Genomic DNA, 27047 nt, shown 5'->3' with positions numbered 1-27047 from the left:
CCAGTGAAAGTAACGAGAAACTGTCGAAACCCCTCCCTTAGCTTGACAGACTATTTCACCCTTTCAATAAACAACTCTCACAGGAGAGCACCAACAGTCTAGACTCTAGACTCTATAGTCTAGAGTCTCATTCACCAGAGAATCCCTCCAGAGTAATCTCCACAAAAACACCTTCAGAGAATCCCTCCAGAGTAATCTCCACAAAAACACCTTTTATCTACCAGACACGTCTGCTGACGGTGCTGCTGTTTGCGTCCATTTGCATAAATGCAAATCTGTCAGGGGATACAAAGCGATATCATCGGCGCCGTCCCCCTTCCCTCCCCTCCCCTCCATTTCCTGGGGGTAAGCGTGCAGCCTAGTAGTAGTCTGTCCCTTAAAAGGCCAGATGAAAAATAACCGCTCAGTTTATATAGCTAGTCATTAAAGCTGGGCACGATAAATCAGGTCTTCTCGCTGAATGGCAATGGCTGATTCACACGGACCAGCGGGTGGCAGTTGCGACACTGAATATTCTCCAGAGAATTCGCCTTTGAAAACGACTACGAAATGGTTGACTACGTCAGTTGGCATGTTATGACAGGACGCTAACGTATTACTGTCGTGGAGAATCATGTGTTTCTTCTCCTTTTTTTTAAATAATTACTGCTTTCACAAATGTGGTCAAGACTGCAGACATCGTTTCCAAGAATTCAGCTCAGATGCCGCCACATTAACATTTCTCATTCATGAGTTCGGATGATAAAATCTACGGATTTCTGATATCAATTTCCTAGTATTAACGGCTGGCTCTCTCTCTCTCTCTCTCTCTCTCTCTCTCTCTCTCTCTCTCTATATATATATATATATATATATATATATATATATATATATATATATATATAATATACAGGATGGACCATAATGATGGGACAGATTCTAAACGCTATACTCCGGATTATAACAATGACAGAATACTAAATATGTTTATTACCTAACTGATACACAGGATTTTAACATGTTATCTAAAGATTTGAATATTACATCAAGTTTTATTTCCATAGAGAGATTACAGCTATTCCAGTTGATATGCTAAACCGCACTTTACGTTATATAGAAACCGAGCTCTAGAATGTTTTCGTCGTGATGGTGACCATCTCCAGGATGTAATATTCAAATCTTATATGACATGTTAAATTCCTGTGTATTAGTTATGTAATAAATATATCTAGTATGCTATGTCATCTTTATAATCCGAGAAAATAGCGTTTAGAATGTGTCCCATCATTATAGCCCACTCTATATAAGTAATATGTATTTTTATTGCTAAATACATATAGACAAACAACACCATATGTGTAGCTATATATAATGCTTATGTTGGCACTGCTTTTATATAAAGAAATTATGAGTATAAACCTCCTAGGTACAGTGTAGCATAGCAGCCTAACCTAACCAAATGTGCCACTTCACAGATTAACCATCCACTTTTAGTACTATGTAAGCAAGGTTCAAGGTTCTTTTGGAGCATCGTGAACCTCAAACGATTACTACTCCTGTATGTACGAAAATACAGAAAATCGACAACGTATTCTGCATAAATCCAATAGCGTCCTTTGCTGCTCCGTTTGGGTATAATACAGAACCATGTAGTGTTTGGGGTAATTCTAGGCAGTAACTCCGCACGGACTGCAAGGAACGTTCCCGTGAATACGACAGTCGACAGCCACTCGGGATTGGGGCGTCAAATGTATTTCGCCGTGTTTAGTATGAGCCCCTGCGGGTTAATTACAGTAGACCACCCAAAAATAACAGTAAATTTTTAATAAACAACCCAAATACTATAGGAAACTGTAATTTCCAAAGAAATACCTGACGTGGAGTTATTATCTAGATCTATCTTTTTTTTCTTTTTTGCATAACCCACAGCTACGCTGGCATAACGAAGTTACAAAGAAACAACAAAAACTTCCAAACTGAACCCATTCCTACAAAGGAATCCCTGTCAACTCACATGCCTAGGATATCCTTATATCCCCGTTAAATAAAAGAAAAATATATCCTTTCCCTCAGTTTAACTAAATACTGCTTGTACTAGACTTAAAACGAGAAAAAAGCTGATATGTGCAAATGTATTTGGAATTTCATGGAGGTGGGTATCAAATACAATTAAAATATTATTGATGATGTATGCCCCATCGTAAGTTGCATCACAATAAATACTTTACTGTGTCATGATTCTCACAATAGGCGTTTGGTCGTTACTACATACATTTCAGAGCACGGAGGCATATGCAAATACGAATGACATTATGACAGTGCATGCGACCAGTAGAAAGAGTGCACGTGAAAGATGCTTACGTGTTCTGAAAACGCGTCAAAATCATTATCATCATCAGTGACCCTAAAGACGCGTTACGTTAGGGGCTAGATTCCGTCATTCATGCATTAACTGAGCTTTATCTTCTACAAATCTCCACCCATCTCATGCTTCCTTTCCCGTAATTCACTTCAGGTTAGGCCTAGGTCTTCAAACTTTTCTGGTGCCCGAAAGATCATAATTGACGCCACCAAGAACATTTTTCTTTATCTTTTATTAGATAAGATATACAATGTTTTACAATTTTAACAGTATTACATGCAGAATTTTATCAAAGTTGACTAAATTTACTAGAATTTAACCAAACTTTTATCTTGTACATTTTACAAATAATGTTAATATTTTTCTGTAGTTACCCATACAAGATTTTTTCAGTGTATATTTTTTATTATCCTTGATTTTTAAAAACCTTCTTATATTAACCAAGAACTAGGCAACCAGGCATTATGCCGCAATTTACGCGAAGCACATGTCCGAGCCAATAACATCTGTCTCAGTGTTATCACTATCTCATCTACGTAAGAAACTTCGTTATTTCCTTCATGGCGTAGTTTCTCGCTCAGTCCTGCCAGCTGAATCATGATATTCTTATTAAAGCTTTATTTTCAAATCGACCTTCGCAAAACATTGAAGCCCAGGCACTGAGAGAGAGAGAGAGAGAGAGAGAGAGAGAGAGAGAGAGAGAGAGAGAGAGATATGAATACAACTGATAAATTAACCATACTTTTTCATTTTTTCTTGGAATATAATTCAACAGTAACGACTGGAATGCATTACACTGTTTAAACTAAGAATACATCACGACGACCAATATTCTAGACTAGATGAATCACATCCAACGCGTAAGCTATCAATATTCTTAACACAGAATCAGCGAAGTGCTGTCATCTTACCGTTAAAAAAGCCGTTTTGATCGTTACCAAGCCGTTAAAGCACTTGCATATTATTAATCAAATAAAAAGTCACGACAATCACACGCACACAAAACAAAACAAAACAAGAACTCGAATGAAAACACGAAGGGTAATGGATCCACGGATCCTAAGAAACGAAAAGTGCAACTCTCCCAAGGATCATGGACATCCGAGATGGCTAGAGGGGAGGTGTTTGGGTAGGCGGGAGGAGTCCGAGCCTCGTAAATCAGTGTTATAAGAGTAGACCTTAAAAAATGTATCGTTTATGAGAAAATCCATTATTAACTGTCGAGGACTAAATTAGGGAGGATAATGAAGTCCTTGTTATGCCGGAGGAGGGATCGGGTTAACAGTTTTGTGATTCTCAAGTTGTTTATAAATTCGTGTTTGTTGTCCGAGCGCAAGCTGGGAAATAATGCGATGATGGGTGTTGATGAAGCAGTGTTGCCAGATGGGCTACTTATCGCAAATTGGGCTACTTTTTACAGCTTCTTGCGACCAAATTTCACAACTTGCTAGTTGCTACTTTTTGGTGCTTACTAGTGGTTTTAATTGGGCTACATTTGGGCTATTTTTATTTTATATAGATTTTTTATTTAGTTTTTAACTGCAAATAAGCAAAAGCTTATTTTTATATGTCTGTTACAAGGATTATTTAGATAGTTTTTTAACGATGTATAGAGATTGATATATAAGCTTATTATATCAACCTTTAGCTTCAATGTTTGTTCATCAGCACGTATATCGAATCGTATGTACATGTATTCTACAGCTTCATCTTGAGTAACGTTTTTTGTGTGACGGTTGCAAGTTTTCTAGTGTTGCCGGTTGCGGAATTTTCAGCATCTTTATGGGAGAATTTTTCCTATTTTGTGGGATTTTTTACCATGAAATTTTATTGAAAACCTGTTAAATTTAAAAAATTGTTATTTGAAAGATTTTATGGAGTGTGTTTTTCCACAATATATTGGCGAAAAAGGGTTATTTGGGTAATGAAGATATCGAAAAAATTCTCAAACGGCAACTCTGTACGGCAAGTCAACACTGAGTCAATCATCAGGTTTCAGTTGAGATTCGATGTTACGCCTAGTGGTGACAATAACATAGATAAGATGCGAACAAAAATGGGGAAGTGGGCAAAATATAACAAGGGTTTTCAACATTCATGGTTAAAAGACCCCATTTTTGAAAAATGGATCGAAGAAGTTAAAGGTGATGCAAATAAAGCTTACTGCAAGCTATGCAAAAGCGAACTAAGGGCCCACAAAGCTGATTTGAAGAAACATAGTGATTCTGTAAAGCATAAACAAAACATGTCAAAAATATCTTCCAAACAAATTTGAAAACTATGGACTATTTCACAGGAGACAAAGTTACCCGACTTGAATTACAGCTTTCAGCTTATATGCGTGTCATTATCAATTAGATCAATTGATCATTTATGTGATATTCTGAAGAAGGATATGCCTTGTTCTCAAGCTCTGAGAATATTAGATTACATAGAACGAAATGCACCGCCATAATAAAGAAGGTTCTGTCCCCAGTACTTTTAAAAGAAATAGTTGCAGACATAAAAGATTCTGCATTTTCATTAATCATAGATGAATCAACAGATATTGCTTGCATAAAACATTTGTGTGTTTGTGTTCGCTATTACAGTTCATTACACAACAAGATAGTGTCTCAGTTCCTAGGACTAATCCCAGTGACAAGTACCACAGCAGAAGCTTTACATCAGCACATAAAGGATTATTTTCAGAAATCGGTGTGGATTTGAATAAATGCTTTGCAATAGCGACATGGTGCTCAAAATCTTTGTGGATGTCACCATTCTGTGTATATGCTTATGAAAAAAAAAGATATTCCTAATCTCATTCTTTTAAAGTGTACCTGTCATTCACTTCATTTAGCTTGGTTCTCACGCATCAGAAGAAAATGCCATCTTGTATTGATTATATACTTTATTAGAAACATATAACTGGTTTTCACAGATCGGCGTTGAGAAGAGAGGATTATATGAAAATTTATAAGCTGATTCATGATGGGAAGGATCCTCTGCAAATTAATACCTCTATCTGGCACCGTGTGGCTAGCCAGAAGCAACAGTGTACAAAGAGAATTCTTGATCAGTGGGATGCACTGAAAACTCACTTTCAGTTTGCCAGCTTCGTTCAGTCTGGGATAAATATGTATCTAGAGAACTCTACTCTATGTACTCTGACCATAAAAATGAACTCTACTTGACATTTCTAAGACCCATTCTAAATGATTTCGAGAGGATAAACTTGCTTTTTCAAAGAGAAGAAGCAGATCATTGTAGCCTACTCAGAGAGCTAGAGTGTTTTACATTGGTGATGCTGAGAAGAGTTTTACTTTCAAATTATGTTAAGCTTGAAGTTGATCTGAATATGTCGTCCATATTTCTCCCTTTAAAAAATGTTGATTTTGGTTATGAATTCACCTCCCTCGTATCCAGTAAGAAACAAGCCAATTTAATTTCAGAGCAAGAATTGCAAGATGTAAAATCAAGATGCCACAAATTCCTTTTAAGAGCATGTAAGGAACTACTTTCTCGTCTTCCTGAAAACATGGAGACCTTAAAGAAAATAAAGAACCTTTCACCAACTGTCTGTTTAAGCCACACACGGCCACCTTTCTCTGAAAAACGACCCTTTAGAACTAGCTGATCGCTTTTGAAATAGCAGATATTGAAGGTCAATGGCGAACTTTGTTGAACCTAGACTGGAATAACATTTGTGATGGAGACATCCCAACTTCAGGAAATCAGTTTTGGACAAGGCAATTGGTGTAACTAATGCGGGAGGTGACTTTATTTTAAAAGATATATCGAGTTTGCATTAAAAGTGTACAGCCTCCCCATAAGTAATGCTCTAGTAGAAAGGGTTTTCTCTAGAGTAACAAGCGTAAAAACCAAGTTGAGAAATCGAATGGGCCTAGATCTCTTAACCTCAATATTAAGGATAAAGACCAGTTTGGAATTAAATGGTAAATGCTGTACAGGATTTGAACCGAAAAGGTCCATGCTAAATTTTGACTCATCAATCTACAAAAATGAGGAAAATGAAGAATGTCTAGTGGATGATTTGCTGGATATATTTGATTAATTTTCAACAAAAGAATAGAAAAGAATTTTATTTACCGTATTTTCATGAAATAAAATGAGAGATTGTTTTTCAAAATTTCATTTTTGAAAGATTAAGACAATTTTATTTTAATTTCCAACAAAAGAATCTATTTAGTTAATTGCAAATATGAAACATTTCGGAAGTTTACGTTTGAAACAATTGATTTTCAAAACAATTATATATACTATGGTTTAAAAAGAAACTGAAAGATTTGTTTAAAATATTTTCACTAGCAAGATAGCCAAGCAGGACCAAAAAACTGTAGGTAAGTAATCATATAAAATGTTTTTATTAATATATATATATATATATATATATATATATATAATATATATATATATATACACAGTATATATATATATATATATATTAATAAAAATTGGGGCTACTTTAACTCTAAATTTGCGATTTTTTGGAAGCGTTTGGGCTACTTTTTGAAAATATATCTGGCAACCCTGTGATGAAGGGTGAAGAAAGTGTTGAGGCATTACCGCACAGAAAACGTAGACGAGAGGCGGTTACTCACTTTCAAACGAGCTATAAAGTATTTATCATTTAAAGCGTTAACTGTACAGCAGTAGCTTTTAACAGTAACATTTATCTCTCTCTCTCTCGAAGTGGTTTCCAAACCATTCCCATGTGATAAGTATTTTAATTATATGATTAAGACAAGACTCAGCCACAGGAATCTAACGTTCTTGCCAAAGCTTTTGAACAGTTTCAGATCTCGGTTTCATATAAAATTTAGGATTATTTTCTAGTTCACTGAACACTCTCTTCAGTTGTTATTCGTTTATATTTCGTATTCCCCGAACTAGGCCAGTGAAACGTATACCTCTAATAATTAGTTTGAATTTTGTAAGTGGGAAACCGAACAATGTTGCCACATACCGGTTCACCTATTTACCACCACTGTTTCCCTTTCACCGTCACAAACCGGTCGAATCGTAGGCAATTCCTTGTTGCTGGGTGATCTCTTGACCACACAGCCGTGGTTAATACGGGGTTTTTGAAATCTGTGATTCTTAAATACAAAGCAAATTTCCTTGAAAATATATTTACGCTAAGTACTAAAGCATTTCCGCGTTGTGATTGTCAAACTAACTGAAAGTGCAGTCATCTTGGTTTTATTAAAATTGGCAAGAAAATATTGAATACTCTTACAAATACCATTAACTACGCTGTTTCCACAATTACTGAATTGTTATTGCTACTGCTATAAAGTAACGTACTCGCCTACCAATCTGGTAGGCCGAGTTCGCTTCCAGCTGCAGCCAGCGCGGAATCGAAGGAATGTTTGTTTGTATGGTGTTTTCACGTTGCCTGGAACCAGTGGTTATTCAGCAACGGGACCCACGGCTATACTTGACTTCCGAACCACGTCGAGAGTGAACTTCTATCACCAGAAATACACCTCTCACACCTCAATGGAATCAGAGGAATGCATCTGGTGATGAGAAATTTATTTTTTGATATAAAGTGGTTCCGATCCCACAATAAGCTGTAGGTCCCGTTGCTAAGTAACCAATTGGTTCCTAGCAACGTCAACACAAATCTAATCCTTCGGGCCAGCCATAGGAGAGCTGCTAATCAGCTCACTTAACTTAATTCACAAATGACCGTCATCCTATTGCCACATTCTGAAACAACGAATGAGCGTAAACCCTGATGCGATGTTTGCTGTTACCTCAAAACATTCTCGCTGTCTTTTCTTTCCAGCTTTTGAAACAAACGCCCTACGCACGTACACAATTTAACACAACGCTGCAGGCAGTTTTCGAGAACTTTAAAACTTTGTCAGTGAGTTTACAACACAGATCTTCTACCGTAGCTCAGGATTATGGACGTACCAGTTCAACAGACTTTGCATTTAACCACAGCATACCATTCTACTCCTTGGTAACACACCGGGAAAGACATTTTTTTCACCCATTTGGCTATAAAGTGTCCTCTTTAAGTTTTGTTGTGAGTTTTTGCTCTTTAAAAGGTGTAAGAGGTGGGAGTTTAATCACTATTAAGGCAGAGACAAAGTTAGTACGGTAAAAAAAAAAAAAAAAAAGTATTTTAAATAACCAGCATATTTTTTGCACTCCGTCCTACCTTGACATCGAGTCAAATCCGTCAAATTTCTCTACTGCATACGTCCTTGTCCACTCTCAGGTTCCTTAGCTTAATTGAACGTGTGGCTATCTATCTGTATTCAACACAGACCTTTCGTGAAGCCGACGGTATCTGCCGAAACTTCTCCGACTTCGGCATCGGGGTTTTGTTCGTGAGTTACAAGTTTTTAACACGAGATCCGCGTCTGTTTCCGTCATTGCTTTCATCAGCATCACTGTTATTATTATTATTATTATTATTATTTATTATTATTATTATTATTATTATTATTATTATTATTATTTTAAGAGAGGTTCGTCTCATGTCTGTCAACACTTTTATTATTTTCTAAATTAATTCATCTCTCGTACTGCCAGTAAGGTCAGTACAGGTTTGCCCTCATGGTATGATTAACAAGAGGATTATATGTATACTTTGTGTATTATGTATGTATATGTATCTATATTTATCATATGTATTACATATATACTACATATAAAAAAATATAGTACCTCTCATTTAGTTTTAGTTTATAAACTATTCTTAAGTAAAAGAAAATTTGAATGCAAAGAAATTATGAATATTTCTATTACGACACAAACATACCTGAGCCTGATATAATCTGAAGCATTGCCTATGTCTTTTTATAGTCTATTGAATTAAGCACATCTATATAATGACAGATTATCCATAAACGGAAACAAAAAAGCCATTACCTGTACCATCAGTTAATCTTTTAGGATTGTTTATGGCATTTCCAACATATCATATAAACTAATATAAAAAACAACTCAGGCATCATCAAGAAAGACGAAAGTAATTACCAATCTTTAACCTCTGGTTGACATTACCCTCTTAAAAAACAAGGCGCGATCCTACCTCCAGCTTCCTTGGGGCCCGTGCTAAAATCTTCGGTCCAAATCGCCCGTTGTTTCACATACGAAAATTAGAATAAATACGCTGTATATTATTAGAAATAATTGTTCTGTACTGTTTAACATGCATATTATTTAATTTTTTTACCATTTTCATTCTAATAAATAAATCCTCAATATCCCTATCCTAAAATTCCTGTATCTAACTCAAAAGCAAAACATCTTTTTCAGACCTTTTCAGGCGTTTCCATAGACCTTTCCTACAACCCCCCAACAAGAAAAAAAACTACACAACAGCAAAGAGTTGTAGGCCTTACTCCCCGAGTAAGCGAAAAAAAATGACCATTTACTTGTACGTCCCTTTTTTCACCACACAAAGACCAAAAGACCAGAGGCTATTAACCTCTTAACTCGGTTGCAAGAGTCCCATCTCTCGGCATCCGCTTTTTTTTAGTTTTTTTATTTTCTTTTTTGGTTTCTTTTTATTTTTTCTTCATTCTTGGCAACGTTGTTCAAAAAAGACGTTGCAGAAACACCGGGCCAAAATGACCTTTATATTTGCGAGTTCCAAAGGTTCTCTTTCTTTTTCTCTCTCTCTTCCAGTTGCCTCTTCCCTCTCAGGGGCAGCGGACCGTAACTAGGAATAAAGCAGACAAGACTGGCGAACGAAGGAGAGAGTAAAAGGACGAACATGAGAGAGAGAGAGAGAGAGGAAAGAAATGAGGCTAAGGTTTGGCAATGGGTGAACACTGAAGTTCGTTTTCAACACGAGTGGTAAACGGAGAGAGAAATAGTAGTGGAAATAATAGAAAAGGTGGTAAGTTGCGGCAATATTTATGTCTACAAGTATACAGAGAGACAGAGAGGGAAGGAATTATTTAAAAAAAAACAAAAATAAAAAAAGAGCACCTGTAGGATATATAATATATATTTCACATCAAATTATATGTGTTTCACATAAACGAATACGTTGTAATTTTTCAGAACTGTCCATTGGGAAAAATATCAAATATCACGAACCACTTTCGTAAATAATGATTAATAAATCAACCAGTGACGTTCAACAAGCAACGTTGATAACAAAAGCGTCTAAGCGAATCTGATCTGATCCATGGTAGAGTAGTTATTCTCAACGACGTAACATTCTTAAGTTTGTCTTTCACATTCATATAATTGTATCTAAGCTTCGTCTAAATCTTTCAGTAGATTTGCTGTCTCAGTTTTCTTTTACAAACGATAGTATAAAATGTACAAGTAATACTAATCATAATGAGTGAGAGTAAAACATTAGGTCTTAAAATTAACGATTAAAATCCAAAGCAACTTTAGATGTACCGATATTTAATTAATTAATCCTACCAAGTGTCCGCCGCTCGTTTTCTATTGTACATCCTTAGCTTAACAGTAATTTCAATAACAACAAAACGTATAACGAAAACTAAGACAGCTGTAAGAAATGGAAGCAGCAAAGATAACCCAACAGAGAGAAAAAAAAAAAAAAAAAAAAAAAAAAAAAAAGGAGAAAAAAAAAAAAAAAAAAAAAAAAAAAAAAAAAAAAAAAAAAAAAAAAAAAAAGAGGAAAAACTTAATGTTTTGTCTTAGAAGGAAACAGGTTTGGCTCATTACTCAAGTGAAGAACATTTTTTCTAGACCAAGAAAATATATTTAAGTCTGATATAAGCAAAACCGTAATTAATACTGTCCTTTTTTATCTGTTTACCAGAAACAAAAAGAATTATTATTTCAATTCCTTGGTCACTTAAAAAAATATTTTTAGTTTAAACATAATAAAAATTGCCCAACTAATATCATTCTTAGTCAAAAAACCTTCTGTTGTGTTTCATAAAGGAAATGGATGAACGCATCATATATATATATATTATCTATCTATATATATATATATATATATATATATATATATAGATAGATATATATATATATATTTATATATGTATAATGTATATATACATATATATATATATATATATATATATATATATATATTTATATTAGATATATATATATATAAATATATATATACATACATATATATATATATATATACTATATATATATATATATATATATATATATATATATATATATATATATATATTAGAGAGAGAGAGAGAGAGAGAGAGAAATTAAAATAATCAGCGAACACTCCTTATAGCATCGCTGTTAAAAGAATCAAACAAACAGAAAAAAAACCTGAAGTAGGTAAAGCAAAGCCAAACTGAATAAGAAACAGACAAAGAAAGAGAGAGAAGCAGACACTTCAAGCAGACTGTTCAGCGGATGACCGTCAGAATCGTGACTAATGAATCACGTTTTTGTTCACCATTAGACTGGAGAGAGAGAGTAGAGAGACCGAGAGAGAGAGAGAGAGAGAGTGAGGAAGATGGTGATCAGGATAAAATACTCTAGACACTGCGAAGAGAAAGACAATCATTTCTAGTCTAGGACTTTTACCAAAGTTTCGAACGTTATTACGACAGCTGATGATGCAAAAAAAAAAAAAAAAAAAAAAAAAAGGAGGGCCTAATCCTTAAGAAAAAGTTAAGTTATACCAGTTATCAACCTATTCCCAACCTGCACTTGCTTTAACCTAACAATAAACAACTCAACATTAAGCTAGAATGAAGTTTAATCAATTTCTCTTCAACTTCAATGAATTTATTGAACAATCAATCTTAAGTACCCTAAAAATTAATGGCCTAAATATCCTAAATCTTATGTCAAATGCTCTTAAATATCTGTCTAAATATCCCATATCTTATGTCACCAAATTCTCGAAAATAGGTCATAAATATCCTAAATCTTGTGACATTAACACTAAAATATCTGTCTAAATATCTTAAATCGTGTCATTATAATTACTCTAAAATTTCCTAAATCTGTCATTAAACTCTCTAGAATATGTCCTAAATATCCTAAAGTTCTCTTAAAATTAAAATTCTGTCATAAATATACTAATTCTTTTGTCATTAATCCCTCTAAAATATGTCCTAAATATCCAAATTCTCTTAAAATATCTATCCTCAATACTCTAAAATATCTGTCCTAAAATATCCTGAATCTAATGTTATTAAATACTCTAAAATATATCCTAAATATTCTAAATCGCATGTCATTAAGGCACTCTAGAATATTTGTCCTAAATATCATAAATCTTGTCATTAAATGCTCTAAAATATCTGTCCTGAATATCCTACATCTTATGTCATTAAACACTCTAAAAATATTTTTTTTTTTTTTTGTCCTAAATATCGCAAATCTTTGTGCCATTAAATACACTACAATATCTTAGAACTACGTTCTACCATTTTGACGATTTTGACTTCTCTCTTTCCCGACCTACTGCATAAACTTGGTGAGCAAGTGCTTGCACCCAAGTGCTAGTGTGTATAAGGAGTTTTATTATCTCGACCGATCTGACTGCAATTACGGTAATAATATTTACGTGCGATCTTTCGCAATGGGGTATCATTTTTGGACTCTGTACGTTGCACTTGTACCCTTTCCTTGGTGGTATGTTACACGAAAGACAAGATCTCGGCCCGGGGAGGTATATACATAGACAATTTGAAGGCGAACCGGAAATGTTCATCTTTAGAATGTTGGTTTGCTCTTAAATTGAGCAAAGTTATTATTATTATTATTATTATTATTATTATTATTATTATTATTATTATTATTATTATTATTATTATTATTATTATTATTATTATTATTATTATTCACAAAAGTATTTTTGGGTGAAAATAGACAATTTTTATTTATATCTAACAAGCAATTCTGTCTCTCTCTCTCTTTCTCTCTCAAGCACACGCACAAATGACGTAGTTTAACATAATCAATAACTCTGCTCCTTTACACAGACATGTCGGAAAATAGCCGAACAACATTCGTTTTGAGTTCTAGATATGACTGATTTGTTTACGTTTGTATTCCTGAACAGCAACTGAAGTTAGAAAGTTGAATGTGGCTGACTTGTAGCGCATTTACCGAAGAATATTCTAACATATTTTCACCAGGTCAGATAAAATAGAGAAAAATGTCTTGATGGTCGTTAAAAACGATATTTTCAGATTCGAATGTTCTGGAGTAAAGACGAAATGTAAAATGAAAACACATCAAAATAATAATAATAATAATAATAATAATAATAATAATAATAATAATAATAATAACAATAATAATAATAATAATAATAATATAATAATAATATTAATAATAAAATAATAATAATAATAATAATAATAATAATAAGTCCTGGAAAAGGGACATTTTCAGGTTCGAATATTCTCCAGCAAAGACGAGATGATGTCAAATGAAAACATTATCTAAAAAAAATAAATACTAAATAATAATAATATGTCCTGGAAGACGCCACCAACAAATAATTGCTAAGAAAAACTAACTAACAGGATTTTTGTTCCTATTCCAGGGTCCACTCAAGATGGCGTCCGGTAAATCTCTGAACGTGGTGCAGAGAGAAAGCTTTTTCGACGATTCCTTCTTCAAAGAAGCCTGGGAGGATTTCGACCGGGCCTTGCAGCGTGTCCTCGATAAATTTGACAACAGAGGACTGAAGGTACGATTTATGGCTCTTTCCCTTCGCCTCACCCTCTCCCGTACTTTCCTTATCTCTGTCCTCTTAAAGATTGCCTGGAATTTCAAGAGAAACTCTTTGTGTGTGTGTGTGTGTGTGTGTGTGTGTGAGAGAGAGAGAGAGAGAGAGAGAGAGAGAGAGAGAGAGAGAGAGAGGAATGAAAAAATCCAACCGATTAATCTCCGTCCTCTTAAATATTGCCTGAAATTTCAGGAGAAACTTTTTTTTTTTTTTTTTTTTTGAGAGAGAGAGAGAGAGAGAGAGAGAGAGAGAGAGAGAGAGAGAGAATCCAACCAACTGATGCAGGAATACGGCGTTGAGAAGTATCTGCTCCTGCTGAAATATCAGCAGACGCACTGAACTTTCTAAGCATTGCTGAAATATGCCCCAAGAAAAGTGTTTGTAATACATGTTAATATTTGAACTGGTAAAGGAAAACATTTTCATCCCACGAAGAAACAGAATTCACGTATAAAAGAAGAAAAAAGAACCGAACCGTGAAGAGTTAATGATATATCGAATAAAATTTTTTATTGCAGATTAACGAAGGATCCAGGAACGAATGTCGTGATGCCTACAGCAAGATAAGATCCAACAAGATCGAGGAGGACCTTTACGCTTCTCAGGCACTGCAGATTACAGAGAAGGATGGCAAATTCCAGGTAAGCCGCGGAGAGAACAATTATCAAGTATTCCAAGATAGTTCCTACCTAAAAAACGAAAAAACAAAAACAAAGTTAAGCATACCTTAGTTTAACCAGACCACTGAGTTGATTAACAGCTCTCCTATGGCTGACCCGAAGGATTAGATCTTTATAGACGTGGTTAGGAACCAATTAGTTACTTAGCAACGGGAGGACCTACAGCTTACTTTGGGATCCGAACCACATTATATCGAGATATGAATTTCTAATCACCAGAAATAAATTCCTCTCGTCCCGCATTGGCGGCATATGAAATTCACCTTACCAAGGTGGCAAATATTCATACAAGATGTGAATTAAGTCAACGGTAATTCACTCGCTTCATGGAAATCAAGTGTAGGAGTTCCTAAATCATTCTAGTGTGACCTCAGGAGGTTCCTCCTTGCAGGTTGTGATGGACGTGAAGGACTTCAACCCTCGAGAACTACAAGTAAGAGCCGTGGACGACAGAATTGTAGTTGAGGGCGGGTACCAGAAGGTGAGAGCTTTCTAAAATCGAGTATTTTAATTTTTCTTTTCTTTTTACATTTTCCATCCTTAGCAATTTATCCTACTAAATAGACTTGAATATGCGACACTATAGAAATCTACTATTCTCAACAGACTTATGGAAATGACTTCTCGTGTAAGTCCATAAGTGTTTTATTAAATGCAAAATCAGATGACTTTCAACTGCACCCCAAACAAAGATCTCACGTACCTAAGATGATACACATCCGCCGCCGAAGAAGGGCATTGTTGATAGATGAACCCTTTCATTGTATTTACTACTGCATTTCAGGATATTCTGAATCTATTTAGGCTTTTGTCATTAAATCAGCTACCGTTAGTTCATATTCAGAACATTAAATTTTCATTGTTTCCCAGATGTTTCGAATGTCTACAATATATTTATAAATCAACGTGAATTTATTGGAAATTTTCACGATAATATGATAGAATTATATGTTTATTTAGGTTTCACCTAATAACATTTATGCTCCAGTATAAAGCTAAAAAAATACACTTTTTATGTATATGAATTAACAAATATATTTTCAAGAGTCCTTTGGGTCTCTAATCCTTTATCCAATTTATGGTAAATAATTGCAAATGCATTAGACTCAGACTTATCATTTTTTAAGTAATTCTAATCCCAGCGACGTTTGCAGGTCTCTCAAGATGGCACCGCCAAATCTCTTAAATCCTTTCATAAAGAATTCACATTACCCGATGCCGCAGACATTGATCAGGTGACTACTGCACTCTCTAAGGATGGAGTCTTAACTATCAGAGCACCAAAGAAGGTTCGTTTTACCTATGTTCAAGTTTACTTGGCCATTTTTTTTTCTGTTGATATATAAAGTCTCCTGTAGATCGCAAGTAGCAGTAAGTAAGGTGAAATAACTATCTATGAATCAAATGCTTCTTTAAGAAACTATTTCAGTTTTTCCAAACTGAGCATAATGATTACTGTCACATAATAGCAAGTGAAGTCAATAACATACTCATTCCAGGAAGGTGCTGCCATTACCGAGGGTCCCAAGAAGAGTAGCAGTAGCAGTTCTTCTTCAAGTATGCAACAGTCCTCTTTCAATCAAAACGATAATAACTCAACGTCTTCCTTCAAAAGTTCATCCTCTAAGACTGTTATACAGTCTTCTTCTAGTTTTGAAAGCTCATCAAATGATGGTTCGACAGCTTGCCCAAGGAAATGAGGGAGAGGCTCATGTTCAGTGATTCGGGTTTTGGATCCACAAAAACGAGCACATGCTCATCACCAGCTCCCAGTGAAACTGGATCAGAATGCTCAAGAGTTTCCTCCACCATGGAATTTGATCTCAGTAAGAAAGCCCCTGTGCGTTCTGAGGTGTCTTTCAACGTAGCTAGTCCAAGCCAACCTGCACCTCAACCAATGTTTACACAACCACCAATGGGTCCTCAGTCTCCACAACATATGGCCCAAGGGCCCCAACAACCCATGTATCAGCAGCCTCAACAACCCACTTACCAGCAGCCACAAATGCCTCCATTTTCCCAGCCTCAGCCTCCAATGTACCAACCATACCAGCAACAACCAATGTATCAGCCTCCTAACCAATCTACGCCCCAGTATCAGCAGCCTCCACAAACAATGCCACAGCAACCGACTCAGCCAATGCACCAACGCCCTCAGCCACCTACGTATCAACAGTTCCAACAACAACCTCAACCTATGTATCAGCAACAACCTCAATCACTGTCACAGACTGCTCCTCAAGGCCCGCAACCTAAATCCTTTGGAGCAGGATCTGGTAACCATCAAACGTTAGTATCACTGAAGAAATGGTCGTAGAGTTTTCTTACTTCTCAGACATCTAACATAGTACAAGAAAAAGATGGCGTTATGGAGCACCGTGAAACCGCCGCTGAATCACAAGACAAGAACAGTCAAGCTGCGAGACGTGAGGCCACAACCAAAATGTCAAAACACGAAGAAGATCCAGAGGGCAAGTTCAAGCGCTCAGAAGCTGCAGATGCAGCCGAGGTGAGTGAATCCTGCGTACAACAGATGCCCGATGGATCTGTAATGTCAGTGAAGAAGAGTTTCTTCATCCACATCATCCGTCAAGCAATCGTTCTCAACTTCAGCAGGAGACATGGGAGGGTTCTTCCAGAGACACCAACTTTCCAACAGGTCTTTGACGACCTGAGAAATTTGATGGACCGCGGACATTCGCTCATGTCTCAGATCAACAGACTCCATGGCTTCCACTCTGTCTGGGAGATCTGGTTTCACTGACATGTCCAACTTCAACACCTTCAGTGATGCATCGTCCTAAATTCTCGATATGTCTAACTTCAGCAACTTGTCCAATTTCTCTGACATGTCTTCAATGTCCCATCAGCACATGGCAAATATGGAAACATGGCCAACATGTTCCCGGAAACGAATTCCTCCAGGTTAATGAAGTCCTTCTCCACATCCTCCTCCTCGTCCTCCGTGAACAAATCATTCTCCTCAAACTTCGGAGACGGCAACTTCTAAGATAATCTGCTTATTCCCATACAAATCAATACACCCTATAACCTGAGATAGGGACGTGCGTGCCATGCAAAAACCCTAACTATATCACTACCATATTGTATTTTTTTTAAATGGTTCTGTACTTTTATCACTGTGATGCTTTTCCTCTTATTTAAGACTTTTTGCAATTGTAACTTTCAAAAGCCTGGTGCTCTTGTTGTGCTTATAGTTTTAAGATGTTTTTTTTCGATAATGACATTTTGAGTATTTTTTGATGTTCAGGGGGGGTGGGGGGGGGTGATATATATTGAACTATTTATGTTACTGCTTATGGATGATATGGGTTAAACGATATTTTTTGATATTACAAAGACAACTTAATACTCACATAACCATAAGATAGGTACTATATTGTGTGTGAGAATTAGTACCCGCAGCTAAAAGATCGTATATCAGTAATAGGAAATCAGTATAACCTGAATCCCTTTTCTGAGCTTATAAGAGGACTCTTCTCAAGGTCGTGAATAAGATCTATGGATTCTTCTGTCGTTCTGATGTCAAGCAGACCACGACGTAAATTTGAAAAATATTCCACTCGAAAAATCAGAGTCAATTTACTGTCATATTTCCAAATGCTGGTACTACTGATAATGGAGGAAGAAAGGCCATGTTAGGCCGCAAAGTATCTGTAACGAAGAATTAAAGGTCTGTTTTATGCGTGACAATGGGTCACAATGTGGAGTCGGCCTACGAAATCCACTGTCACTGCGATCAAATTCCCTCACAGCGACACATCATGACAGAAAGGACAAAACAGAAGTTAGACCAGTGGTTCTCAACGTTTTTATTACCACGCCCCCTCTAAGAGCTGTCCTTCCTCCACGGCCCCCTTGCGTAGAATTTCCTCCAGATTTAGAGAAAAATAAAAAAAAATAAAAAAACAAAAGAGAAAGAGAGGGGTTTCGAGGGATAGAGGGAGGTAAATGATTACAAAATATGGAAAGACCAACGACTATAGAAAAGTAACGTTATAAGGCGATGCGTTAGCATTTCCCATAAACTTCTGAATATTATTAGTTCCTCACACTTATTAAGAGAATAACGAACATAATGAGAATTTTTAAATTTTCCCTAGGGCTCGCGCCTCCCCTGGAAATTGCCGAGGCCCCTCAAGTTGAGACCACTGAGTCGGACTATTGGCATCACTGCATTATTAGTTAAGTTATAAATAAGTAAATATATGGTCTTGTTTTATACAGTGTGAATTTTGGAATAAATATCCTCTCAATGGCGTATTTCATTCTCTTAGCCTTGCAAAAATTTTACGAAAAAATTATTTCCGACTAAAAGCCAATATGAATATCGAGGTTGTCAGAACTAATGTCGTTTCAAGGTGCAAAGGCTATCCTGTTCTGTACTGCATGATTTCCATCACCTGGTTATACCTTCAAAATAAATGTGTGGAGATGAAAAAGTAAAGAAGTTATACATTACATGCAGACTAAATATCTACTATATACTATTATACATGTGTGTGTGTGTCGGTGAAGAAAATTTACATATAAAAACAGAATTATAATATTCTACCAAGCATTATATATTTCTACTATCTAAATCAGTGTTTCTTAAAGTTTCTTGTGCAACGAACCCTTTTATTAAAATTACTCATGTAGTAGACCCTTGATAATTTCCCTCTTGGGTTTAAAAGTGTTTTCAGGGTATGATATATAGTACTAAAATTGCTACTGAATTATTTATTAATGGCTTATCTTCAACATAAATGTTTACATTTGACTTGAAATAACTTCACAACATTATTAATTATTACGATCTCGACTCTCGAGATCGACGGTTCTTAAAAATAATAAACAATTGGGCTGTAATGACCGACGACAGTGACAAACAAAGGAGAGAGGAGCATAACAAGTCAAAAAGTTTACCTTAAAATTAATTTATTTACATAATGTACAGCGAGTCAGGTTCTGGGTGGCAAAAACACAAAAAAAAATTATTAACATAATATATAAAAAACCAGTAATCAATAGAATAGGCAGCATAAAGAACAATTAAAATTAATACTGAAGCGGCATAATGATAGTCAGAGCAAACGGGAACACTTCTTAAACGATGAGGACACCAGTCCAATGCGGGACAATCAGACAGAGCCGATACGGCAACCACCTCGTCCTTGGAAACAATATGGACATCCTCCTCGACCACTGGACGAAAACACGTCACTGCTGCTGCCCAGTGAGGTCGCTCTTGACACGTCGTCCTCTCGACGACGAAAAAACGCCATTGCTGCTGCCCAGTGAAGTCGCACTCGACGAGTCTTCCTCTTGCGACTAAAACACGCTATTGCTGCTGCCCAGTGAGGTCGTCTCGACACGTCGTCCTTTCGACGACATAAACACGCCAATGCCGGCCAAAAGCTGTCGACCTCCAACTCGAAGTCATACTCCATACGACGACTTCAACCAAATAACCAGGTATCCAGTACCTGGCGCTGCCTCATGCTGGTCACAGGTAATCATACCTGACTGCTCTGACTGACTGGTCGTTCTGCCCTCCAGAACCTGACTGGTTGTTCTGCCCTCCAGAACCTGACTAGTTGTTCTGCCCTCCAGACCTGACTGGTCTTTCTGCCCTCCAGAACCTGACTGACGAAGTTTGACGCCATCCACCAGACGTCAACTCGCCAGCAATTAAAAAACAAAAGAGGCAACAATCCACCAAGGGAACAATCGGCAAACGATTGTTCCTAACACCTCCCCACCAATAACAGAATTATTATTATTAATTTTTTTTTTACAAACAAAATACTCTTCCCCGTTGCTGCCACACCCCCGTCAGCCAAAACAGAACCAACCCTGGCCTAAGGTCGCCAATATTACGATCTCGACTCTCGAGATCGACAGGTTCTTAAAAATATAAACAATTGGGCTGTAATGACCGACGACAGGTGACAAACAAAGGAGAGAGGAGCATAACAAAGTCAAAAATCAAAAGTTACCTTAAAATTAATTTATTTACATAATGTACAGCGAGTCAAGGTTCTGGGTGGCAAAAACACAAAAAAAAATTATTAACAATAATATATAAAAACCAGTAATCAATAGAAATAGGCAGCATAAGACATTAAAATTAATACTGAAGCGGCATAATGATAGTCAGAGCAAAAAGCGGGAACACTTTCTTTAAACGATGAGGACACCAGTCCAATGCGGGACGATCAAGACAGAGCCGATACGGCAACCACCTCGTCCTTGGAAACAATATGGACATCCTCCTCGACCACTGGACGAAAACACGTCACTGCTGCTGCCCAGTGAGGTCGCTCTTGACACGTCGTCCTCTCGACGACGAAAAAACGCCATTGCTGCTGCCCAGTGAAGTCGCACTCGACGAGTCTTCCTCTTGACGACTAAAACACGCTATTGCTGCTCCCGCCAGTGAGGTCGTACTCGACACGTCGTCCTTTCGACGACATAAACACGCCAATGCCGGCCAAAGCTGTCGACCTCCAACTCCGAAGTCATACTCCCATACGACGACTTCGAAGCATAAATAAGCCAGGTATCCAGGTACGTACCTGGCGCTGCCTCATGCTGTCCACAGTAATCATACCTGAACTGCCTCTGACTGACTGGTCGTTCTGCCCTCCAGAACCTGACTGGTTGTTCTGCCCTCCAAAGAACCTGACTAGTTTGTTCTGCAACCTCCAAAGAACCTGACTGGTCTTTCTGCCTCCAGAACCTGACTGACGAAGTTTGAACGCCACCATCCACCAGTACGTCAACTCGCCAGCAATTAAAAAACAAAAGAGGCAACAATCCACCAAGGGAACAATCGGCAACTGATTGTTCCTAACAGTGTTTACTATCTAAATCAGTGTTTCTTAAAGTTTCCTTGTGCAACGAACCCCTTTTATTAAAATTACTCATGTAGTAGACCCTTGATAATTTCCCTCTTGGGTTTAAAAGTGTTTTCAGGGTATGATATATAGTACTAAAATTGCTACTGAATTATTTATTAATGGCTTATCTTCAACATAAATGTTTACATTTGACTTGAAATAACTTTCACAACATTATTAATTTTGTAATTTTGCACACAGATTTTAGTGAACCTAACAGCAACGCTTCCTCCTCACATCTCGAACCATACTTAATGCAATGAATGGTACCTGTTTTTTGCCGATTCATTAACTCTTGGAATATCTGGCTCCAATCTGCTGAGCTTCAGTCGCTGTCAGTACATTGTTGCCTGATCATAAATAACACTGCCTTTTACAAAGTTGTTAAATTGCACCCATCCTAATCTGAACGAGCGCCATTGTCAGAAGCCAAGAGGATTGGGTGGTACAAAAATAGGAATTTAGGATGTCTGGCCACAAATGTTTTTATGCCACGTTTTGGCCTAAAATTTATCTGATGCCGGCGGCCAAATTATCCTGCGGACCCCTTGGAACATTCCACGGACCCGTGGGGGTCCGCAGACCTCACTTTAAGAAACACTGATCTAAATTATGCAATATTTTGGTAAACTATATATTATATATATATTATATATATATATATATACATACATACATACATACATACATACCATCCACATACATATAAAAGTACAACTAAATTTTGCAACATTTAGAAGAGGAAACAATAATGCTACGTAGAGCATCATAATAATTGTCTTAAATTCGGTCTCTAGAAAATGGAGAAAAAAGAAGATATGTCCAAAATATGAGAGAAATACTTTAAAATATGCAAAATATCGACCGTTGAGAATGTTCTGGTTCCTGGTTCCTAGGGCGCTCACTCCACAAACACAGTTGCAGGCACACCTACACTAGAGGTGCAAAGCTTTATTTACTTTTACCCCAACATCACTTTTTCAATTTCTTCTTCTTTATAAGTGAGGCAGAGTCGTGTTACTTAGCTTTGATATCATCGCTTTCCCAGGTTAAGAACATTCTTAATTTTGAGGCTATCCTTATATATTCTCCCAGTTTTCTGTTAGGGGATAACAGTGTCCCAAAATTTATGGTTTACAAACTTCACGAACTGAATATCATGACTTCTGCGACAATTTTGGTGTAATATGAACACCCAAAACGCTATTCCAGTAAAGCTATCGAATTGCTCTTTCGTACTAATAAGACGAGACACTGCTAGTAATCCGGTTTATTTTTCTCGTAATCCTGAAGTTCACAACGGAATAAGTAAGTGAATTTTGATACTGAAAAATAAACAAAAAAAAATTGCAAATCCCTTGCGTATGTATGGTATTGTATAAAAAATCTGGACTTCCAACATGTTCCCTGAAGCCCCATCGTGGCAAATATGGGTAAGCCATTTTCTGATTTCTTTCACACACCTCTATAAAATAATTACTTAGCATCTCACCCACACACATACCATCAAGATAATGTTTCAAAAATCGGGTTTTCGGATCAGGAATGCTTTCTTAGGAGGCATGTACTACTCTACCGCAATAGACCTACCTTAAGTATTAAAAGGATGGCTATGAGGGGAACAGGCTTTCGGACCTTCGCTGATTCGGACCAGGCTGATTCGGACCATGTACTACTCATTCGGACCTTTATCCAGGCTTATTAGGACCTTCATATGATTGGCCGATATTTCTATACAGTTTTACCTCCTGAACAAGAATTTAAAGTAATATTTATTCGGACTTCTGTAATTAACCCCCAGGGGCTCGTATTAAACACGGCGAAATACATTTGACGCTAATTCCTGGTGGCTTTCGTATTCGCGGGGACGAACGATACGGAATGCTTATAGAAATACCCATTGCTAAATATAACATTATTAGTATGGGTCCGAATCAGCCTGGCAAATGGTCCAAATCAGCCAAGATTAAGGTCCGAATCAGCCTGCATCCGCTATGAGTATGTGCACTACAACTCCACCACGGTGAGTCTAGGCCTAACTTAGTTTCTTGCCCGTTTAAAACACGACCGAAAAAAAAAAATACAGTATACCGATTTTACAGGCTCTGGATGTTGAAAATATGGAATGATTCACTACGAAAGTCCAAGTTTTGCTTGCGAAAATAATGAAGCGATTCACTACGTAGGTCCAAGTTTGGCTAGCCCAAAGTTGAAGTTCTTGTTACAAAGAGGACCAAACTGGTTATGATGCTTTTTGTGAATTTAAAACCTTTTCCCATAACCAAAATGCTTACTTCTTACCATATTTCAACACCAAGTTTCATTTAGCTAAAGGACATAATAATACCCTAAATCAACGATTAGCTAATTGCTCCTACATACGTTGTAGAACGACTCCATACAATTCCCAACATGTTTTGGAGCAAAGGATACCTATATCCTAAACCTCTGCTGATATGGAATAAACAAAATCCTACTTAAGTGCTCCTTCTAACAGGAAGTGCACATATTATAGTCTTACAATTTACTCACCTTAGTGATCTTGCAAATCGTCCCCCTCCAGCAACAATTTGGGAACGATTAATGGTAGGAATAAGTGAGATTCACCATGTTGCTGATAAGTTCCAGCAGTTCTGGGTCAGTAGGGATAATGTCCAGTGACAGTGGTTACTTCCTTCTATTTACAAACGTTGCTAGCAACGGCCATGGAAGTATCTGTTCATGTGAACTTCTGTATAGCCTAGGAAAACGCTGGGAAACTAAAAGGACTGTAATAACTAGGCTTTGCGGCTCCTTTCACGCAGTCCACAACTCACCATGGCTTAGTCTCGACTGTCTCGCAGTTTCTCGTAGAATCTCGCGTAGTGGCTGACGCCTTGAAATCACTTGTTCTCGCAAACACGGCAATACAAAGCGCTTCGGCATCGTATACTTGGTGATGTTCAAAGCTACCGGAATTGCCGATCTGCTAACACTGCACACATTTAAAAGCCGGGGGACGTGGGAACAATAGTATATCCCGGGGCAACAGTCAAACTAATTCAAATAAAACGTTTCATTTCCCTGGCAAAGGCCGGGTTCCAGTTGGTACTAAGTTGAAGACTGAACTTAGGCCTAAGATTTGCCTAATTACAACCTATTTGTGTTGGAGAGCACTCGAAAGGAATAAGAAACGAAATATATCTTAGTTAACCTATAAAAGGGGGGGAGAGAAATATATTACCCCACGAGTTCAATTGCTTTCATTGTATTCGGACTTAAATCCTTATATATTTACTGCATAAGCACATTAATTTTATAGCATTGATACAAGTTCGACATTTTTATTTAGGCTTCTTTGCATAGAGTAATCTAATATATTTAATAAGACATACGGTTAAATTAGACGGTTTAGACCTCAGCTCAGACTAATCTTATTCTGCTCCATAGAAATTTGCTTTGCTAATTAATGAAGGTAATGGCTTCTAGGCGTGTTCTGTAAGAATTTTTGCTCATTTTTTAAATAATACTAATGTTTGTCCTTTTGCCATTTATCTTGACGATATAGAAATTAAGAACTGGTCTGAAAAATAATTTGGTATATGTGCAATCCACAATGAGATTTAGCCGCTTTTCCTCCTAGTGGTTGAATCCTATTTAGAGGCTTTCTGAATTCATTCATAGGGAGTATACAATTCAGTTAAAAGGGAGCGTTGGCTGCTGTCAAATAGGTTTACTTGGAAAAATGGCCCATATTTCCTCTCCGGTCTTCTCATTCCTAGTTTCGAGGTTAATTATCAATCTTAACTTTGATAGCCATATTACGTGCTTTAACTTACCTGGTTACTTGATAACTTAGGATCCACAGGCAGCACAATAGAATTCTTATTACTTTACTGTCATATAACCTCTGTAACTATAAAGGTTGTCTCAGTATATTCCCATGCCAAAATACCCAAATCTATCCCGCTGTAAGAACAACAACAACAAAAAAGGCCAAGGAAAATAAATCCAAGTCACTGTAAGAAGAGACGTAAGAATAAATGTTAAATATATATTCCCCTACAATCTCTGCAAGAATATGAAGCCTGGCTGCTGTCACGTGATGGATGAAGAGAAATCATTGACAGCCAAGCAGTTCTCGAGAGTATTACCCAGATAGCAACACTACAGAACGCAGACTTTACAGCAATGGTATACGTCCTCAAAGCCAGACGTGTAGAATATATTGCCAGTGTTTTGCAGAATCATTAACGATGATCAATGAGAAAGTTATACAGTTCCAGTTTGCTCAAGAAATGAGCTTCATTCAAAACCGTAGTCGCTACAGTTGCAGTAAGGGCTCTGTAGCTGTAGTTGACGTGGATACAGCGATCTTCGCTGAAAACCAAGCATAACATTGGGCAATTTTGTTCATTAGAGTCATTGTTAAACCAACACGAATGCCTTTCGGGTCATATATCATGTTAGATTTGAGTGACAATGAGCACTTCATGAACTTTCACTCTGAAATAGTAAGAAAAGATAGAGCACATAAAAAAAAAAGGCGTTAGAATACCAAAAAGCTGGGTGAACACTGTTGCTACTGTATCAGCGATTCCTGGCCAGGGTTCCGTGGAACACTGGGGTTCCTCATGCCATCATTAGGGGTTCCGCAAGAAGTCTCGAAATAAATATGGATTGAAAATGACGCTGATCTGAATTTACACAGCTTGAATAGCAGCTGTATATATTATATGATTTATATATATTAATATATATAGATATATATATATATTATACATATATATAATGTATATAATGCATAAGTACCTATAAAAGTTCCCTTGGATATGAAAAATTGTTTCGGGGTTCCTTGAAGGTATAAAGATTGGGAATCATTGTACTGTATGTTCATATGAGGCAGTTTTCGAGGAAAGCAAAGGGGACTCAGGGAATAACTTTGCTAGGAGAGAAAAAACATCGAAATAGGAAAAGAAAAAACTATATTCTGTGAAGTTATTAACGGTAGTTTTTGTTAGATGGAATACCAAAGTGATGAAGCCCATTTATTTTATTTTGATATTTTGATATTTTGATATCCGAGTGGGAAATGTATTATTGCAACGCTTCCTTCAAGCTCTGTAGACCATTTTTTATTTTTCTTCATTTCTCAGATAATCCATTACATTTTACCTTCAAGGGTAACTACAAAGATAAACTCTAAAAGCATATATTTCTAAAAGGCAAATGCAATATTTTCGTCTTTGTTCGTCGAGACCTGTTCTCACTCTGTAAGCCTGAAAATGAATGCAATTCACACATGTACATATATTAACTTGAACGCACTGGCGTACAATATTTCATTCATTTTACTGTTCCTCCTTTCTCATTATCTCTGTTCCACCTCGCTATCCACCCTCTCTTTACGAATATTTCATAGTGCAACTGCGAGGCATTCCTCCCGTTACACC

At 36.7% G+C, this 27047-nt stretch overlaps 1 protein-coding gene, 1 long non-coding RNA gene and 1 pseudogene across 3 annotated transcripts in view; 2 read left to right on the top strand and 1 right to left on the bottom strand.

Annotated features, from left to right (window-relative positions):
• LOC135198787 (uncharacterized protein DDB_G0283357-like) overlaps nucleotides 1-18474 on the top strand; it is a 93673-nt pseudogene extending 75199 nt beyond the window's left edge.
• LOC135198789 (uncharacterized) overlaps nucleotides 1-24460 on the bottom strand; it is a 358657-nt gene extending 334197 nt beyond the window's left edge. For both annotated transcript variants that reach the window (XR_010310888.1, XR_010310887.1), the window contains exon 1: nucleotides 24148-24460. This is a non-coding gene — a long non-coding RNA (uncharacterized LOC135198789). The remainder of the gene's footprint in view (nucleotides 1-24147) is intronic.
• Nucleotides 5460-6501, top strand: LOC135198847 (uncharacterized). Its single transcript, XM_064226818.1, has 2 exons — nucleotides 5460-5947; nucleotides 6116-6501. The coding sequence occupies exons 1-2, from the start codon at nucleotides 5484-5486 to the stop codon at nucleotides 6396-6398; spliced, it is 747 nt and encodes a 248-aa protein (XP_064082888.1). The 5' UTR covers nucleotides 5460-5483; the 3' UTR covers nucleotides 6399-6501.
• Nucleotides 24461-27047: the final 2587 nt, after the last annotated feature.

Source organism: Macrobrachium nipponense, chromosome 22 (genome assembly GCF_015104395.2).
Source record: "Macrobrachium nipponense isolate FS-2020 chromosome 22, ASM1510439v2, whole genome shotgun sequence".
NCBI classification, from domain to species: Eukaryota; Metazoa; Arthropoda; class Malacostraca; order Decapoda; family Palaemonidae; genus Macrobrachium; species Macrobrachium nipponense.
The sequence above is the reverse complement of the archived record's forward strand: the minus strand, read 5'-3'. Positions and strand labels throughout refer to the sequence as shown.